Here is a 20,720-nt window from a genome sequence, read left to right on the forward strand (position 1 = left end):
AATGGCTGAAGGCTAACTACTGCTTTGTTTCAGTAGTTAGCAACCTTTATTTACAACCTTTATTTACCTGTGTTTTCCTTGATTTTCCAATTTAAAGACTTTCTTCTTGGCCATAATGTTCCATGTAAATTCAGTATGCATGTGTGTGTGTGTGTGTGTGTGTGTGTGTGTGTGTACGCGTGCGTGCATGCATGCATGTGCGTGCGCACACACACACATTCATACTGAATTTACATACACACACACACACACACACACATATATATATTACATACATATATGTATGTAAAATGGTTCTACCACAAATGCGCGAACGACAAAAGCGCGCCTGACTAAACCGCAGTGACAAAACAGGCGGTGACAAAACCGCACCGACGAATGAGCGCTGAAGCGTGCCGACAACAGCGCGCCGCCAGAAGCGCGCTGTAACCTAACCCTAAAAATAACCCTAAACCTAACCCTAAACGTAACCCTAAACCTAACCCTAAACCTAACCCTAAACCTTACCTTAACTTAAATCGTGCTTCTGTCGGCGCGCTGTTGTCGGCGCGCTGTTGTTGGCGCGCTTTTGACATCATGGGTTTGTCGGGTCACGATGTAAAATATTGTAAAAACTCCTTTTTTCTGTATCCCACTTTTTTTGTAAGGAGGAAGGCCGGTCCAAATGGCTACTGACAGGAATGACCAGTGCCTCTTCACATGGTCTAGTGCTTCAAGCTACAGAATAATCAATAGCTACCCTGTACAGGTTTATCTATGCTTGGCCATTCCATATTAACCCATAATTTATTTTCTATCCCTCAGGTTATCCTAAGTATGTACTTATTTGTATGTTTGCTCAAAATCAACACTATGTTCATGCATGAAAATTATGTGAGGGATGTTGAATATGATCAGTCTCGAAGATAGGCTTAGTCAAGAAATGGACATTTTTGGGATTGCTGGAATGCTGCTTTATTTGTGTAGAGTCTATTAAAGATAATATTGAAAAGAAGGAATTCTTGCAGATCTTACTTTTGCTAGGCATTGCCAACTATAGGGGGTACTGTTCATCTCCATTTCAAGACACTGTCCAAAGACATTTCCATGGTCATGTGGCCAGCATGATATCACGGAGCACTATGCTTTAGAACTGCTAGATTGGTAGGAGCTGGAGCGAGGACCAGAGTTCATCCCATCGTGTGACACTTGTTTCTCAAACCTGGGCTACCCTGCAAACACTTTCCAGCCGACACGCCCAGTGTCTTAACCACTGAACCACTACACCACCTAGAATCTTGAAACTTTGCCCAAAACCTTCACTTTCCCCATTTAAAAACAACAAGGTCAAGACAATTCTCTTTAAAATCAGATGAATAAAATAAAATAAGGTAAAAATATAATTAGATAAAATTACAAAGTACAGGGATTAAAATCTGGGAGAGAACTATAGAATTACAATCAATTTAAATAACCTGAATGCTATAGATGATTAAAACTGGTTAACTATAAAAGTATAAGAACTATTAAGATTTGTAAAATCTTAATAGTTGTACTTGTGCTATGAGAATGTACACTATGTTAATTTATATTTAGTCTAATACTTGCTGAAATCCCTCTAGTTGCTATAGTGTTTATTGAATCATAGATACTGAGATTATTATTGTGAAAAAGTCATGTTTTCTATGCATGTTCGTATTTCATTTTGAAGCCCAAATTCTCATGTGACATTCTGGGAAGAGTAAAGTTCTAAGCAAGTCACATTCTTGCTACATATTTATTTTTTCTTGTTTTGTTTTTAATATATAAAAATACTTTCATGTAGTACATAGTATCATTGATTATTTTCCTACACTCTAGTGTGCAGCACCGCTGTTGGGTTGTGATCTACGTGTAATTATCTAGCCCAACATTCATTCTCCAGGGTAGTTGAAAATATAGCATCTGAAGCCTAGTAAGCTTTGTTTATAGCCATCTGATTATATTCTTAATAATATTGAATGCCATTAATATCAAAAACCATGAAAATATAATTCTTTTGTATTTCATTTTTCATTATTTCTTCCGTTCATCAGTTTATCTATAAAGCTCATTTTTTTCCTGTTCTTTTTGATTAAATCTGCCTTATTTTCTCTTGCATCCTTAAATCAGAAACACTTCTTTCTTATTTGAATTTCTGAAGCAGTGGCCTATTTCCATCTATTCCAATTCTCCTCTTCTATCCCACCCACTTGTCCTTCCCTCCTCCTGTGCAGCAGAGATGCTATGAGAATGCTGACAGGCTGTAACACCAGGTAATTTATCTCAGAAAATGACAGCTGTGGCAAAAGAGAAGCAAAAAGAAGGGCAAGGAGGTTGGAAGAGGTGGCCACAAGGGGCTTTCGCTGCCAAGATGGGGGCAGAAGGAAGGTCATGGGTAGAACCTTTGCTGGCGGGTGGGACTCTTAGACAGCCAGAATAAAACCTGCACTGAATGGCTAGGCAAGTGCTAAAATGCCCCTTACAGATACAGACAGATGGTGCAGTGTTTGTTAAATGGCTGTTTACAATTCCACTGAGCACGGCAGGCCTATGAGCAGAACTCAAAAGTAGGTGAAAACAGATCTGAGTGGCAGGATGCTTTGTCACAGAATGGTATATCAAGGCACTGACTAGAATGCACAGAGTACAGCCAGAACTCTGAACAGCAGGCGTATGCTTGCCCCTGAGTTGGAGAATTTCCCCTTGTCAAATGCACATGTTACTCCCCTGTTTTCTGTTTCTCTTTGTGCTTGAAATCCAGGAAAGGCTGAACAGCGGATGCTTGCAAACCACTGTGCGTGTGTGTATATGTGTGTGCGTATTGGTGTATTTTGTGATATCTATGTCTGGGGAAAGTCAATCACTTCTGCATTGGAAATAATAAATGCTGCAGAGACCAGAACAGGAGTCGGTATGCATAGCGTTATTGTGTGCCTCTTTATAAATAAAAGGAATATATTTTACGCTCTTTAATGACCTTCAAATTAACAGCTCTTGAAAGCACTTATGTATATTTAATTTGAAATTGTGCTGAAAGCCTGAGTGGTGATTGCAGCAAAAGCAGCAGGCAGCCAGTTTTTAAATAAGAGTAAACTCGGCCATTATTTCTCAGCCTGTCAGGTTTCCTTGGATTTAATGTACCAATTTTTAAATGAGAAAAACCTTTTCTTTCCTCTTTTGTGCTTTAAAGCTCTCCAGGATCCTTCTCTGTAGGTAACAGCAGCCTTGGGCTGTATGTAATTGTTTTTTTCCCCTTCTTCTTCTTTGTATCACATCAGCGTTTTACTGATGGGTCACTCTTGGGTATACAAAGGATTAGGCATCTTCAATGACCTAAACAATGAATGCACGTTCATGATAATTAATGTATCATCACAGGATTATTTCCTGCAATAGATTTTGCAACTCACAGACCCATGACAGGCATGATACATAAATTGCCAGGTGCTTTTTGCAGTGGGCTTTTGTGTCATAATATCCTTGCAGTATAAAGCGATTAGAGCTTCCCTTTTTTTTTTTTTTTAACCCTTGGAACAGAAAAGCTTCCATTTATTACATTAGAACAAAAGCCCTGGTCCCACTATTTCCCACTGTATCTTTTGATCTGTTCTTGCAGATAAAATTGGAAGCATTCCCAAGCTTCCACGTGACTGAATCTCCGGATGATCATTTATGAATTTGTATTATTTGGTTGGTAGGCTGTCTAAAAACCACACTATTTAAAAAGAAAGATCACACAAATGCATATAAATAAAATGCAAAGAGTAAAAAAAAAGTTTTAAATTATCTGTAACTGAATTATCTGTGTTTGATACAGTGGTGGGATTCAGCCAGCTCACACCTATCCAGGAGACCTGAAGACCAGCTGGCTGGTGGGAGTCACATGCACATGCATGGTGGAACTGGGCTGGGGCAATGGCTGGCATGCCCACAAAGAGGGCTCTGCATGCCACTGGTTCCCCATCACAGACCTATAGCATCCTGATAGATAACTGTTCTGACCCCCTCCTCCGTCCAGTAACGAATGCCGAGTCAAGCTTAGCTGGAATGCAACAACACTTTATTAGCAGAAAACATAAATCTTGGTGGCTGAAAGGCCAAGCACGATGAACAGATAAAGAACTTTGGCAGCAACCCAGACCCCGACAGATACAGATAACAGGTTCTCCACTGTTGATAAATTGAATCCTGCAACCAGACTCCTTTCAAAGTCTCTCCTTAAATACTATCTTGAGAGGAGCCTAATTACAACCACCTGGGTCCAATTATCTTCTGTACCTGCGTAGTTGTTCTCTACGTCAATCTGCCCGTCGTTGCCAGGCATCCAGGACCAATTCCCTTGTCTCCTCCCTACTGCTCCAAGGCCTGACGTCAGGAGCACACTCCCTTTGGCTTTCACCGCTGTTCCATGCCTCAGGCGCCTCCTGGTGGCCAACCAGCCTCTCTGATCTCTGCTCGGAGTCGGAACCCTGTCCAAGGTCCTCCACATCTTCCAGAGCTGACTCATAAGGTCCCTCGCTGTCGGAGTCTGTTTGCAGCTCCAACGGCTCCTGCTGGGCCACAACAGATAACCATCCAATATCTGGCTAAATGCTTCCAGCAAAGCAGAAATATTTGTACTTTCTAAGCTGGACCTTCCTACTTCCTAACTGTTAGAGGCTATTTAACCTATTTTCTACCTACTGCATCTAGCTGTGTCCTGAAAAGCAATAGAAGCAGGTTTATTTCATCTTCAGCATGACAGATCATCAGTTATTTAACACTGCTATCAAAATTCTAAATAATATTTTCTTCTCCTGGCTGAATTCCCAGGCGTTGCAACCTAATCCTTTAAAACATATTTCTGGACTCCATCGCTAATGGTTTCTCTACATGGAATGTTCCACTTAATACATCCAATATATATGTATGTATGTATGTATGTATGTACGTACGTACGTACGTACATATGTACATATGTAGCTAGCTACCTACCTACCTACCTACCTACACACACACACACACACACTTTATTTTTAGCTAAGCTTTGATCAATTCAAGGGAGGCTTTTCCTTATCTTGTCATGTGCCAAATCTTGCTGCTTATCCTTAATTTAACCACTATGTATTGAATTCTGAAGCATTCAACAAAGCAAAAAATATTTATCATAGGCAATTTTAATATAGTCTTATAGCTAAGCAAGTCCTGCTAGTAATAATTTCCTTTCTTTAAGTGATATCCTGATCACAGGAGTTGATGTACACAGGTCACAATTTTATTCATTTATTTTATCATATATCTTGCCAAGACCAATTTAATGTTGATATTTTACATGGCAAAAAAATTAAAATTAAAAGTTAAGTTTAAAATTAAAACACACTTACTTTAAACATTAAAATGAAAGCAAACTTTGTAGATTTAAAATGGAATAATAATAAAAGCCCATGGGAAATATCACAGACATGAAAACTCAAGAACATCTGAGACTCATAGCATTACCCTCTAATGACTGATTCCTAGCTATTCTTTAAATAGGTCGTAAATATGTGTTCTATAACATCTGAGGAATGCTATGTAAAACTGCACATTTATTCTTCTACTTTGCAGCAAACAGGGAACCAAGCTATACTAATATTCCTGCTATTATCTTGATGACCAAAATTAGGCATAGGTAAAGAACTAAATAATTAATATTGGAAAATCTCATACAGAAGAATTATTTTTTTTATAAGGAAAAAGCTGTCTTAGAAGACTGTGGTACTTTTGATTATGATAAACAGATGCATAACGTGATACTTATCTGTTGTCACAGGCTACAATACTGCAGACTTCCCATAATTTGGAGAAACACTATTTGTAATACAATATGCTGGCAGAGAAACTGCAAGCTGTAGCTGATTCTGATGTAGGAGTTTTCCAGCTGGCAGGGACAGAAAAACAGAGCATCATTTATGCATTATAGGTTTGACTGAATTACTACAATTATTGATGTTGATTTGCAACTGCAGGCTACACATAAGAGTACAAAGTAGATTTTCCCTTTGATTTCTAAATGCTCCTAATAAGTTTTAACTACAATGTGTTCACTTGGAAAACTATCACATTTTTGGGTTTCCCTTTTAGAATTGATTTTAAAACTGTAACAAAGCTTAATGTATACCAGTTCTCAACTCAAGCTCTATTTGAATTTTTCTGGCAGGCAAATCACTTTGCAAAACGTAAAAAAGGCTTTGCTTTTTAAAGTTAAACCTAGATTCATGCATTCCAGTTAAACACCTTGCTTTTGGATCCCTTGAAAGCTGAGTGAGCAAAATATCTACGGAAATGCTATTATTTACATATCATAAAGATTTTGTGGCTCTCTTTTATAAAAATGGAAACCTTCCAGTAATAAGCCAGCAGTCTTTCAAACTATTTTAAAAAAAACTAAAATCTCCCTGAACTTTTAATAACATTTAAAAATATATCCTGTTTCATGCCATGTTTGGATGCTGTCTATACACAACAGAAGATAGGCCATAGGAAAAAATTAAGGGATAAAATATAAGGGAAAAGAAACAACCAGAAGGCAGGCATTTCCCAAGCCAGTGTACCTATAGATCTTTAAATAATCACCACTTGTATTATTACCATTTTCACAAATTTATTCCCTTGTCCTTCACAGAATACTTTTTATCTTCCTGCATTGCATATCGTATGTGTTCCTTCCTATTTCTGTTGGAAATATTGCTTGAAACAGTCAAACTCTACATGCTCATTTAAATTGTATATAGAAAAGGCACAATCAGCAACTTATTTGTATTTTAATGTGAATGCAGTTAGTGAGAGACGTAGAATGCATGTATGAATGTAGAATATATATATATATATATATATATATATATATATATATATATATATATATATATATATATATATATATATATATATATATATATATATATACACACACACACACACTTGGGAAATCCTGTTTAATTACATTCTATATATATATATATATATATATATATATATATATATATATATATATATATATAGAATGTAATTAAACAGGATTTCCCAAGTTCATGTTCAAATTGGATCACATTTACTTGTTAACATTGGAACTTACTTGGATCTTGAGCCCAATCACCAAATTTGAAGCAGAACTACAATAGGCAGCAAACTTCCCCTCTATAGGTTGTCCATGCAGCCCATCTCTTCCATTTGCAGTATTGCATAATAACCCTCTTGGGCACCCTATGTCTGTAATTTTCACTTACTGGAGAATGATTTCACTTGGGGTATGATAGCCCTGGTGTAGCAGAGCTGCAGCATAAATGAATGTGTCCTGTTGCCTTTCTGATTATCCTCAGGAGCCTCATTAGGCAACCAAACCCTTGTTTTGAAGGTGGGAAGAACGGATGAAAATGATGGTTAACATCAGTGCAATTCTCCATGCTAATTAGCAATGAGTGGAACTGACAGCATGAAATACAGCTCATGCCAAGAACTATGTTGCAGAAGGAGGAAGCCTGGAGATTATTTTATCTAAAATGCAAATGATGCTTTCCAAAGATAATCAGGAAGGCGAATGGAAGTCATCTCCAAAAGCACAATAAAAATCTGTAAATGTTGTTATAGGCAAGCTCGTAGATTATTAGTTTAGAACATATGCATTTTTATAGTGTGGGTGTGAAACAGTAAATCTTTGTGAAGAAAGAACAAAAACTGTGCTCAGCATTAATGGGAAGAATAGATTATTTTGTGAGCCTTGTTTCCTGCGGTAGCCTCCAAAATTGGCACTTAATGAGATATTGTAATAATGTGGAGTTTATTGAGTTTCTACCCTTTTTATATTATTTGTAGGCAAAATGAACAACTGGAATATATGTCTGTAAGTCTGAGCTAAACTGTATGTAGTAATACCACTTGCTTATTCTATTTATATTCTATACACATATTTACTAAGGAATGTTTCCATGATGTTCTCTAGTGTTCTTAATTTATCATGTTTCGTGCAATTTCTGATAGGTCTGGTCTGCCATTTTTCTTATATCCTTTCTGTTTCCGAGAGTTAAAGTTGTTTAATAAAGAGATTAGGCAATAATTTGGCAATCAGTAGAAACCTTACCAGCATCAGTTATGCAAGTAAATATAATGTTCAAAAAACTTTATCAAAAAATCATCACTATAGACCCTCATTAATCTATGAACCTCTTGTACAATTCAAGATATACAAGATTTTTAAAAGTTTATAATTGCCTGAAGAGAAAAATAACATGTAAAAGAATAGGTTTATCATGTGTTAATTTTGGACGAGCTATGCTATTTAAAATTCGAATTCCTTCCTTAGAAACCTTTGCCTCTGTGATAAGTATAAAAATAAACAATTGCTGATTTACTAAATCAAAATCATTATATTTTTTGCCTTCAGCATCCTCAATAATGGATTTTTTTGGTGGGGGGGGAATCAAGAAACTGTAGAAACCTTTAATGATGAAGGTTCATCTAAAGCAAAGAAGGGACATTTTGGTATGTTTATTTTTTATTCATACTTTTCTAGAAGGATATAGGCAGTGGTGGGTTCCAGATCCCATCTCACTGGCACGCTGCAATGGGGCTGGACATCCTCGGGGATGCGCGCTGGGCATGCATATGCACGCCACTGCCCTGCAACACCCCAGCTGCTCGCCGAGGTCGTGCAGGTGCTGTACGCTGTGCGCATGTGTGCAATTGGCCCATTGGCCTCAAAAAGCAGTAAGGAACGCAGGCGGGTCTAATGAAGCACCATTCAGGTATGGTGGCCATTGCTGCCAGCTGCCACCGGTATGCCCGTATTGGCTGTACCACCCAAAACCCACCACTGGATATAAGTCACATTTTCTGAAAGTGAGGGGAAAGGTATCTCCACAGTATATCTCAGTCTGGAAGTCACCACAGTTGTCGTTCTAAGGTTTTTCTTTTCCTTCTTAGTTTTTACACTTTTTTCTATTGTCTTTTTTTTTTCCATTGTAAATGTGTTTTTATTTTCCATTTTCATTTCGTACAGTCACATATATACTGTGCATAACCAGGGCCATATAACATTAAACAATAAACACAGCCATTCCTCTTGTCAACAATACCCCCAAAAATAGAAACCCAATGTACCTCTTCGACCCTCCATACACCCTTTCTTTCGCCCCCCTCCAACTTTCTGTATTGTCTTGTTTTTAATGTTCTTAGTTAATGCCTTTAATATGTTGACTTATGCTTTTTACAAGGCTTATCTCATTCATGTGGTTTTTGCTTTTTTGTTTTCTTCATGATCTATAGAAATATTGGCTTATATTTAAATTTTCCTCCTCTATATCTCTCATCTTTAGTGTTTCCAGGGAATACTAAAGGCACTTTAATGTTCTTCTAATACCTATTTGTGGTATGAAATATTTAATGGTTTTTTCCTAATACAAAATGGTTATATTAACTGCAAAAATTACTTATTTGGGAAAATTAGCAGATTTTGCCAGAAAACAAAACAGCGACGAAATGAGTGAGATCTTGGTGATATTGAACTATACATTTTGATTAGTTCTGTGTACTTTTAAGACTATGTGCATGCAAACATTTTCCTAGGCTGAGACTGAATGTTGCCAAGGGATTCGAGCCGTCTCAGGTCCCCCAGCTGTTTCTGGCTGGGGGGCACATTTGGAATTTAGTGAGCAGGTCTCCAATTCTCACAATGACTACCGTGAGATCCATGATCAGTTTCAAAGTGCTGATTTATTACAATGCAACATGCCACCCTCTCTTCTCTCCTGGGCCTGTAGGATACACCCTATTACCCCTGCTTAATTTTGTTCTTTTCCTAGGCAGGTGGGCATATTTCCAGCTGACAGATGGGCTACAGCCCATGTTAGGTTTAATTCTAAGGAAAGTTTATGGGACCCCTGGGACCTTTGGAAATAAAGATGATGCTGGAAAGCCACGCTTTGCTTTGTACTGCACCACTCTCCCATTTGTTTTAATTGATTTTTCTAATGGAAAAAATTAGGAGGAGTATAAATCCTGGCAGGCATCAGAGGAATCAAAGTACCCAAATACCCCCAGGCATCATATTGGAATTCTAAAGCTTATACCCTAAGAAGAAGGCAAGACTCAAATTGTAGAGAAAGAGGCATAGCCTGCCACTGTAATCCTGCTATCCTACTTGCTAAGGTATTTGGTTTATCTAGATTATTATAATTTGCAAGGAGCTTGTATAGGTTTTTTTTTAATTTACCACCACATCTATCACCTGATAATTCAACCTGATGTATAGAGCAAAACATGCCCATATCCAATATGCAGTCTGTGCTCAAACCAATGCTACCTTATTGTAACCAATAAAAAACGTTGACTCTGCAACCTGAAGGAACTGGCTTTTGCATTGTGCTTCTGGGTTGGGAGGGTTTTTCCCTCCCCTACCATAGACACTGACTGTCTCCACGTTCCCTGGTCCTTAGTCTAGTTTTTCATTCATTTATCTGGCAGTAATGAGCTAATTTCTGATCTGAAATTATTGAGGACAAAGAAAAGGAAAAGCAAGTTGTACCAGAAATGATTTGCAGTTGAGTAGATATGGGATGGGATATGGTGGCTCAGTGGCTAAGATGCTGAGCTTGTCAATCATTAAGGTCGGCAGTTTGGCGGTTCGAATCCCTAGTGCCATGTAATGGAGTGAGCTCCCATTACTTGTCCCAGCTTCTGCCAACCGAGCAGTTCGAAAGCATGTAAAAATGCAAAATAGAAAAATAGGGACCACGTTTGATGGGAAGGTAACATTGTTCCGTGCACCTTCGGTGTTTAGTCATGCTGGCCACATGACCATGGAGAGGTCTTTGGATAGTGCTGATTCTTTGGCTTTGAAATGGAGATGAGCATTGCCCCCTAGAGTCAGGAACAACTAGCATATGTGTGCGAGGGGACCCATAGCTGACTTTAGAACACCATCTGTCGGCTGTGACCAGGGGGGCATTTGCCCAGGATTGCCTGGTGCACCAATTGCATCCCTACCTGAACCGGGAGGCCCTCAGAACAGTCACTCACGCTCTTGTGACCTCAAGACTACTGTAACGCGCTCTACATGGGGCAGCCCTTGAAGAGCATTCGGAGACTTCAGCTTATCCAGAATGCAGCCGCGCGAGCGATTGTGGGTGCACCCCGGTACACCCACATTACACCTATCCTCCGCGAGCTGCACTGGTTGCCTATTGGACTCCGGATGCACTTCAAGGTGCTAGTCGTTACTTTTAAAGCCCTGCGTGGTATCGGACCTGGGTACTTGAGAGACCGCTTCCTGCCAATTACCTCCCTGAGACCAATTAGATCCCACAGATTAGGCCTCCTCCGGGTTCCATCAGCTAGCCAGTGTCGACTGTCGACCACCCAGGGGAGGGCCTTCTCTGTGGCTGCTCCGGCCCTTTGGAATGATCTCCCCGTGGAGATTTGGACCCTTACCACCCTTCAGGCTTTCCGCAAAGCCGTCAAGACCTGGCTGTTCCGGCAGGCCTGGGGCTGATGAGTTCCCAACCCCACTCGAATTGTTGTGGCTGTTGTGGTGTTTTAATCTGTTCTTGTATTTTGCTTTTTGTCTTGTTTGTCTTTTTTGTATTACCCTCATCCTCTTTAGTTTGTTAGCCGCCCTGAGTCCCCCTGGGAATAGGGCAGCATACAAGTCTAATAAACTAACTAACTTTTACTTTACTTTTAGGTATGGTATTCTGATGTAGGTATTTAAGGAAATTGTGGTCTTGGTTTTTTTTCATTTCATTGCTTATATATATTTTTGGACCTCTGCATAGACTCCCTGATTCATCTTTTTTTTTAAAAAATAATTGAATTAACCATCTGCTAAATATATAGTCAGCTCCTCTCTAAAATGTCAACATTCAGTACAGCAAAACCAGAAAGGAATCTGAAGCCACACTGAGGGTTATGTTCCATCTATATAAATTTCCTTTGGTGTTTGACATCTGTGTTTATTGCCTTGATTGTGGATTCCCCCTCTCAAATATTTCTGAAAATTAACAAGCTTTGGCTTGTACTTAGCAGGGGAGCACTGTTAACAGCCTGTTTTAACTTTTAACTGCATGAAGGTCTCCTTCCGTTCAGGGAATCAAAACCCCATTTGAGATAATTGTGGCTGACAAATTATCGTCCCTGCTTCTATGAATCTGTCCTCTGTTGACAACCGGGATTCCCCAGGGAGAAGACATTATTAGGACAACTATCCAGGACAATGGCTGTCCCACATTCCCTCTCTCCACCCCCTTTCAGCTAATGTTTCCTCCTTACCATGCCTCCATATGCAGAGACACATTTTCAGTCTATATTGCCTGTGTTTCTATTCTTCCACTGTAATTTATTGCAGGAAAGAAGCCATGTTGACTTTATGCTGGTGTGTAACATCTGTGCTTTATTTGCCAAGTTCTTGTTCCATGAAATTTGAAGCAGGAATTGCTTGATGTCCTATGGTAGATGCTATATGATGTGTTGCTTTCACTGGGTGATTTACTGACAAATAAATTGTAATAATGTGGACTTTATCACTATTGGTATCAACAAGAAACATTTTAAAGAATATCATGATAATTTATCATGTGTGCATATTAAATACACATACATTCTTTATGTTATAGAGACCTTATTTTGCAAATGTATAATTCACTTTCAGTCAGATTTCTTTTCTATTTTCTGTGTGATTTTTGAATACTCCCCCCTCCCAGCATCAACCTTTTATTGGGCCTTCCTTCCTTCCTTCCTTCCTTCCTTCCTTCCTTCCTTCCTTCCTTCCTTCCTTCCCTCCCTCCCTCCCTCCCTCCCTCCCTCTATATTCTCCATTAATTTACTGATGTTTAAGCAAACCTCTTCAGCTACCATCTCCAACTTTCATCTAGGTTTCAATAGATTCCCAATCTTTGCCGGGCAACGATTCTTATTAAAATGGCTGCCACACAACAGTAATTTTATTTTATTTATTTATTTATAAAATTTATATGCCGCCCAATCCCGAAGGACTCCGGGCAGCTTACAAAAAAGAGGAAAAAAAAGACATATAACATCGCCGACCGATAACGACGCCGACCGATTGGGGGTCGCATAACTAGTCACTCTCTCCGTCTCTCCCCCCATCTCTCATAGATCGATCTATCTATCTATCTATCTATCTATCTATCTATCTCTATGAGTGTCACTCATCTCATCGTAGGTACTCTGAATGGCTTACAAACATTAAAAAGTATTACACATTAAAAATAATAAAAGAAAAATAACAATAATAGATACAATTAAAAGATGGGGAAGAGCAGCAAGAATATGAGGAAAGGTCTTTTCCAATCCAATAGCCACTTCCAGAGTGGTGCACTGGGATCCCAGGCTAACAACAGAGCCAGGGATTCAGACCTAAAAAGAGGGCTGCAGATCTCACATGGGGGGTGGAGGTGCGTGAGTGGTAATTTTGTTCCAAAGGGCAGGGACCATGGTAGAAAAGAGTCTTCTGGACCCCATCAGCTGAAACTCCTTGACTGAACCGCATGGCTCCTCTGTTAGCATGGACAGGTGGACCAATCCCATTGGGATGAGATGGTTCTTCAGATAACAGAATAACAGGGAAGGGATCTTGGAGGTCTTCTAGTCCAACCCCTTGCTCACGCAGGAAACCCTATACAAATAATTGTCCAATCTCTTAAAAATCACCAGTGTTGGAGCAGCCATAACTTCTGAAGATGAGTATGCCATGAAGGGCTTTAAAAGGAATAAGCATCCTGGAAGCAAATCATCAGCCAATGCAGCTCATGGGACAGGGGTTTGATATGGGTCACCCTAAGGTTCCAAGTACTGCACACACCACTGCATTCTGCACTAGCTGTAGCTTACAAATATCATTCAAATATAGCCCCGTGTAGAGTGTATTGCAGTAGTGCACATGTAAGAACACTAGAGCTTGATTATTTGGGACTCCCAATCCAAGAAAGGTGACTGGCGTAAAACACAGAATTGTGCAAAGGCTCTCGTAGCCAAGATTTTTGACCAGGAGCAGTGAGTCCGGGAGAACCCCCAAATTGTGCATCGGGTCTTTCTGTGGTAGTGCAACCCCAACCAGAATTAGTGACATTAAATTTCTGGCTCTTGAAACTCCAGGTACCCAAAGCCATTTGTTCTTGCTAGGGTTAAGTCAATACATATTCCCTCTCCAGACCCCCTTAGTATCCAGGCACTGTGAGAGGGCAGCAATGGCATCACTTTCTACAGGTAGAAATATAGAGTTGAAATTGCCAATTTACCAGAAAACAAATTAAATTACTTTCTCTTTCACTAACCTCTCATGTGCTCTCTATCACCATTGTTTATCTTTGTCTTTTTGTCCCTTGTCCCTGAGTTTCCAATCTCTGTCTCTTTTGTATTGACACTTTAAGTATTAAAGACACTTAACTGGGCCTCTCTGTTTAAGAGCTTTCTGTTCTGGTCCTGGGTCTGTAATTCTCTCATATGGTTGTGGATTGTAAGTCACTATCTTTCCATTGGGCTACTTTCTTATATCCAAAAATAATTGTGTCAAGCTATATAATGCTATCTTGGTATCAATAGCAGGTTTTTTCTTTTGTCTAGGAAAACAGCTAAGAAGTTCTTATCTTTCCTCTTAGTGTTCAATCTAATGTTTCTTCCATGTGACATTGTAAAAAAAATATACTCCATTTTTATTGAAAACTCAGTATCATATCTTACTTTCATTAATATGTCGTTACTGATTGTTGGTTTATTTCCCCAAATTATTTTGATTTGTTAGACATACATAAGACTTTGCTTCTAGGAATTTAAGATAGCAAACATAGCACGTCTCATTTCCAGGTTTTCCTCACACTAGCAACAATTTTGTACTATTCAGGAGGTTGCAAGATACAGTGACAGAGCCAAATCACCCAGTAAGCTTCCGTGGTAGAAGTTGGACTTGAATCTGGTTTTCCCACTCTTAACCAAGGCTTTCATCACTCTATCATACTGGTTTGCCCTACAATTGATCCACCAGGAAAGAAGGGACCAAATTTGTTCTCTGAAACATCCGTTGAAAATTTCTTTAATGCCTGTTTCTAGAAGACTCAGATGATGCTGGTTTTCTTTCTTCTTCAAACACCTTTTCAAAATTCATTTTCAGTTAAGTCCTTAGTATAGTGATTTGTTCCTTATATCCACTGTGACAAAGGCTAAAACATGTTTTATTTCTGATTCTCTGTCTCCTTGGGTCAGATTTCTAATCTCAACATGTTTAGAGTAGCAACTGGACCTCGCACATTTGATGAACTTTGATCATATTGCAATGAATAGAAATTTTGATCAGATTCTTTTGTGAAGATTAGCTGTAATTACCCCTTCTGGTAACGTCCAGTAAGATCAAGCATGGTGAATGAGTTCCAACCGTGTCCCCTCAATTAAATAATATCATCTGTTGGGGTCTAGGAAGCATGCCTTATTTGTCACAGGATCTTTCCTCTGGATTAGTGTTTCCCTAGAGTTCCATATGGTTTTGTTGTAATGATCTGAAAGTCTTTGAAAGCCTGGCTATTCTCCCAGAGTTTGGGATAGGATGGCTGCTAAACTCCTGCAGTTGTTTTTTTTATTTTATTTTTTTAGTAAGATTGGTTTCTGTCCTGTTCTGGATATCTACAATCTGTTGTTGTTTTTTTTATTGTTCTTGGTTTCAAAATGAAAGTTGCCAAAGGCATATGGAGTTACCTGGCCTCTAAAATAAATCAAACAAAAGAAAACATAAATATCAACCTAATACTGCTAAGGGACCAGGAGTAAATGTAACCCCCTTGTAGTATTATACCTGAGTATATTTGGATACCTTTAATTTTATTGAAGAAAAATAGCGCCTATACTTTTTTAACGAGGAAAAGTTGAAAAAAAATCTTGCTTGTAACACTAAATGCCTAATATCTCTATGCATCTCAGATTCTTAATAAAACTTATAACTTCAGGGATTCCAGGGGTATGCAGGTCCAATCACACATTTTTATGAGTAGGTAGTTATGATTGTAATCCCATAAATGGATTCAAAAGTAACTCAGTTAACTTCATGTACTTCTCTTCCAATAATTATGTGAATTGGGATATTTAGTTTATTAAAATATAAAGTACATAGAATTTAACCGAATGTTTCTTTGTTTTCATTTATTCATGTAATACTTCTATACATTCTCTGATCTTCTTTATTTCCTGTTCCTAAAATATAGGAAAAAATCACATTGATTTCAGCTGAACTTTCATTTATTTTTAATACCATTACGACAGCAATATTGTCTGCTTAACCTTGGTTTGTGTGTGTGTATTATATCAGATAATTTTTACTTCTATTTCTTTCTTCTGTCTGATTTCTTATGTCTGGTCTTAACCCTGCATTCTTTTTTTTTTCCTGGTGAATTCAAAATTACTAAATAAAAGTTTCAGCATAACTATGTTGCTAGCCTATTTATTGAAGACTAGTCAAGGAGGCAATGTTTTCTTCAATTGGCTAATTGCCTCGCTATTTAACATGTAACTTTATATTTTTGAGTACAATTGCATATTAAAAGCATCTTTGCTTTCCAACCACCACCCACAACCCACTTGAAAATATACCAGAGGGTAAAATAATGGTATTTTGTTGCTCGGTTGCCCTTCTGTTTTACGACAAGAGTAACAAGCTTTTCTATATTGCTCTTTTCACTATTAAGTACTGCTAGTTTCTACTATGAATTGATGTTATGCCATTTCTCACTTTAAGAATTACCACGTAGAGGAGAGCACTCACATTGTTCCAACATAATGAGATAATTCCTCTCCTAGAAAGCTACGTTCTACTTGGATAGACTGTTAGATCACTTTAGACTTATCTAAAGTGACTGATAGAGGAGTCATTCTTAATACCTAGCTCTAAATTTGTCAGCTTGAACTGGAGAGTTTGCAAACAAAATATCAACTCCCATCAATCAGCTGTGACCATTCCCTAAAGCCAGTTGTTAATGAAATGGGAATCATAATCTAGTATGTATTTCACAACCTCTCCTGTCCATTTTTTTCTTTTATCCACATCTCAACTCAATCAAGTAGCAAATATAAATTTAAATTTCAGTAAGCAGATTTGTGGACAGTATTTACATTAGTGAATAATAAGTGGCATGTCATGAGTGCCATCTTTCTGTAATTATCCTTTTGTGGGGAGGTAGATATTCTTCCATTCCCATTTAATGCACAAATATAGACCAGATTTTAAATCATCACTGCAGATTTCTTAAACATATTATTATTTATCTTTAAGACCTACTCTAAGTTTTACATTAAGAAATGAAACAAGGATTTGCAGAGCTTTTTGTAAAATATAGGGAGCTTGAGCAATTTGTAAGAGATGCATAGATCTCAGCAAATATGTCCAAGAGCTAGAGCTATTCTTGATCTTATAATAGAGGCCAGGGGTAATTATCTCAGCCCAGCATATTACAAGCATATTACATTCATAATCAATGAAAACTATAATGTTTCAAAACAGGAGGGAAGGAAGGAATATAGGAATCTGCAGATAGTCCTTGACTTACAACAGTTCATTTAGTGACCATTCAAAGTTAAAATAGTACTGAAAAATGTGACTTATTACCATTTTTCATAGTTATGACCTTTGCAGTATCCCCATGATTATTTGATCAAAATTCAGATGCTTGGCAACTGGCTCATATTTATGACCTTTGCTGTGTCCCAGATTCTCCTTTTGCGACCTTCTGACAAGCAAAGTTAATGGGGAAGCCAGATTCACTTAACAACCGGATTACTAACCTATCAACTGCAGTGATTCACTTAACAACTATGGCGAGAAAGGTTGTAAAATGGGAAAAAACTTACTTAGCAAACATTTCACTTAAGAACAAAAATTTTGGACTGAGGTTTTGGTTGTAAGTTGAGGATTACCTGTAATTACAAAGTTTATATCTTTCCCCAATTTTCTAATAAAATAGATATGAAGTGTAGCCAAGGAACAGCTATATAGTGTCTGCAATAATATACAACCTTCCTAGATTGCTCTAATAGTACATTCATGGAAAATGTATGTGGGTTAAGGTAAGGATTACCTAAATAACTTAATTGTTTTGTTTCAGGTAGAACAGATAATGAAGTTGAAAATAGGGAGAGACTGAATTATTGTAAACAGAAACTGTCAAGGGATGAGGTTTTCCTCTAACCTGACATACCAGATGTTGACACTTGATCTTTTCTAGGCAATGAAGACAATTGTACAAAATTTAGTTTGAGAGTTTGCTTTTAAGAGATTTGGATTAGGGAATATCTAATTTTTTAGTGGTCCTCAGACGAGTCACCATTCATCTTGCTCAATCAGAATGAAAAGATAGCTTGAGTAACTATATATACTGGGTGATAATTTAGATTTAGGGTCATTTAAATGTAAACATTTAAAATGTAGCTTTGCAGGAATATATTAAGGCTTAAATAGTTTATGTTCTGAGTCTCTTGTTCCATTAATGAGTATGTTAATTAATAATATTAATTTTGGATGATGTTATCTGCTAATTAGAAATTGAAGAATAACAGACTATTATTCAAATAATTTTGAATTTCCTAACTCTAACCCTATGATAACATTTCCATGCCCACTTGTATATTTTACAGGTTATCCCTTAAATAGCAATTTAGTTTTGCTATTTGATTATATGGCTGAATTCTTATATTACTGGGCATAGATATTTAATGGAATTCAGTATCATCAGTTGTGGTAATGATCACAGTTTTACAGTGTTCTAAAAGGAGACCAGAATGAATAATGCAGGACTGAGAAATTGCTGGCTCACGGTATCTTCTGAATCAGAAGTGTCTGCAAGGTAGACATATCAGGAAGGTCAGGATGGCAAGAGTACCTGTGGCACCAAAGCCCTGCTCCTTTTTCATGTGTGCCATATGCATGGCAAGCGTGTAGACAAGCAATGTAGTATTGATTGCCAGCTCCCCTGCCATCTTGACTTTTTTTTTTTTACTCTTACAACCCACGCACTCATCCTTCCGAATGACTCTACATGACAAAAAGGGAATACCAATCTCTTAGGATGCCACTTTTTGCAAAGGCTTATATACATATATATTTTAGACAAAGCTTTTTCTTAAGGAAAAAAAAGTTCTATTGTTCAAATGAAATATGCTAGTTAGTGAATGCATTCATACTTAACATAATTAATATGAAAATGTTGCTTCTTTTGTAGACAAGTAGAGCTTAAATCTTATCTTCTGTTTCCTTCTATTAGCCTCCAAAAAGTGGATAAATAAAGTGATGATTTATACAACATGGACAGTCTCTACAACTTAATTTATATCTTTCTTTTCTTTTTTTTAAAATTTAGGGATCTTTTTATGCCTTTATTTGATGTCAGAAGTATATGGAAAGATGCCAGCCCAGACAGTCAAGCTTACCACTGCAGTCCCCTACTCCATTTCCATTGGCAAGGTAGCCACAATGCTCTACAAATGAGCTGTGATCTCCTGGAGATGCTGTCAGGCTCTTGTGTCAAGGACATGCTCTGGCCTGAAGAACAAAGACAACAGGAGCCAACCTCCGGTCACATGCACTGTTCCAGCCAAAAGACGTCCTGTCATGTACATAGCCTATGAGATATCTGTAAAGGATTGCATCCCCTTGTACATTGCCCCCTTTCTCTTTCAACTCATTGATTGTGTCAAAATTGTCCACGTTTGTAATAGTAACTTTCAAAACTATTGTACTAAAAATAAAATTGCACTCAATAAAAAAAACCAAAAGAATCTTCAGTGTATTATTAACAGCAATTACTAAAAACAAAAAGGGGAATATCAAAGGATAATGACCATCCGTTAAAACTATACACATTTAGAAATTATTATTGCTGAACTTCAATGCAAAGCCAAGATGATTTTCCATAGGATACAACTTTCTTACTTACTGCTTGCCCCTGAATAATATTAAAAAATAAATAATTTTGGCTCATTCTACTGCTAATATCATTAATACAACAGATAAGAAAAGGGATGTGCCTGCAGCACATGGATTATACTATTCTGGATGCTAAGAAATAAAGGATTTTCGGAGTTGACTGACTGGATTTAATTAGATAGAATATTTCTAGAGTTTTAACGTGTGTGTGTTTGTATGCATACCCTTTCTAATTGCAGAGCCATATAATAATAGGATGGTTATTTGTCTGTTTTTTTCTGCTATATTTCGAGGTTAGTAATGAATGCATTAGTTCATATGCAAGCAAAGGGGCGGGAAAATAAACTGATCTCAGGATTGCTTTTAAAACAAGATGCTATCCCCCCCCCCAATAACTAATGCTAATGACATGAATCTACTTCAGATTTGCAGAACTGCATCAAGGAATTTCTCTTGCCTTTTTTGTTTTTAGTTTAAACTAATATTTCACTGCTAACATTGGCATTTATAAAAGATAATACAGTGTTCCTGTTCAAAGAGCTGGAAGAAACTATGGTAGGTTTTGGATTAGTGTCTCTGTTAAGGACCTGTCTGAACCAGAATCCTCCTGAAGTTGTGACTTATGCCTTGATCACTGCTCAGCTGGACTCCAGGTAGACCTCGACTTACAATAGTTCATTTAGTGACCGTTCAAAGTTACAATAGCACTGGGAAAAGTGACTTATGACCATTTTCAAAGTTGCAACCATTGCAGCATCCCCACAGTTATGTGATCAAAATTCAGATGCTTGGC

The 20,720-nt window shown here is 37.8% G+C and overlaps 1 protein-coding gene across 5 annotated transcripts in view; it reads left to right on the forward strand.

Annotated features, from left to right (window-relative positions):
- The window catches only part of EPHB1 (EPH receptor B1), a 372,507-nt gene extending 352,743 nt beyond the window's left edge, over nucleotides 1–19,764 (forward strand). For 3 of the 5 annotated variants that reach the window (XM_014058617.2, XM_014058618.2, XM_014058620.2), the window contains one exon: nucleotides 19,362–19,764. In XM_014058617.2, the coding sequence (XP_013914092.1) occupies nucleotides 19,362–19,629 (268 nt within the window). In that variant the 3' untranslated portion in view covers nucleotides 19,630–19,764. The remainder of the gene's footprint in view (nucleotides 1–19,361) is intronic. The other 2 variants (XM_087725569.1, XM_087725570.1) reach the window with 1 other exon arrangement.
- Nucleotides 19,765–20,720: the final 956 nt, after the last annotated feature.

Source organism: Thamnophis sirtalis, unplaced genomic scaffold, assembly GCF_051295495.1.
Source record: "Thamnophis sirtalis isolate CommonGarterSnake01/CBP01778 unplaced genomic scaffold, rThaSir2_p1.2 scaffold_11, whole genome shotgun sequence".
Classification (NCBI taxonomy): domain Eukaryota; kingdom Metazoa; phylum Chordata; class Lepidosauria; order Squamata; family Natricidae; genus Thamnophis; species Thamnophis sirtalis.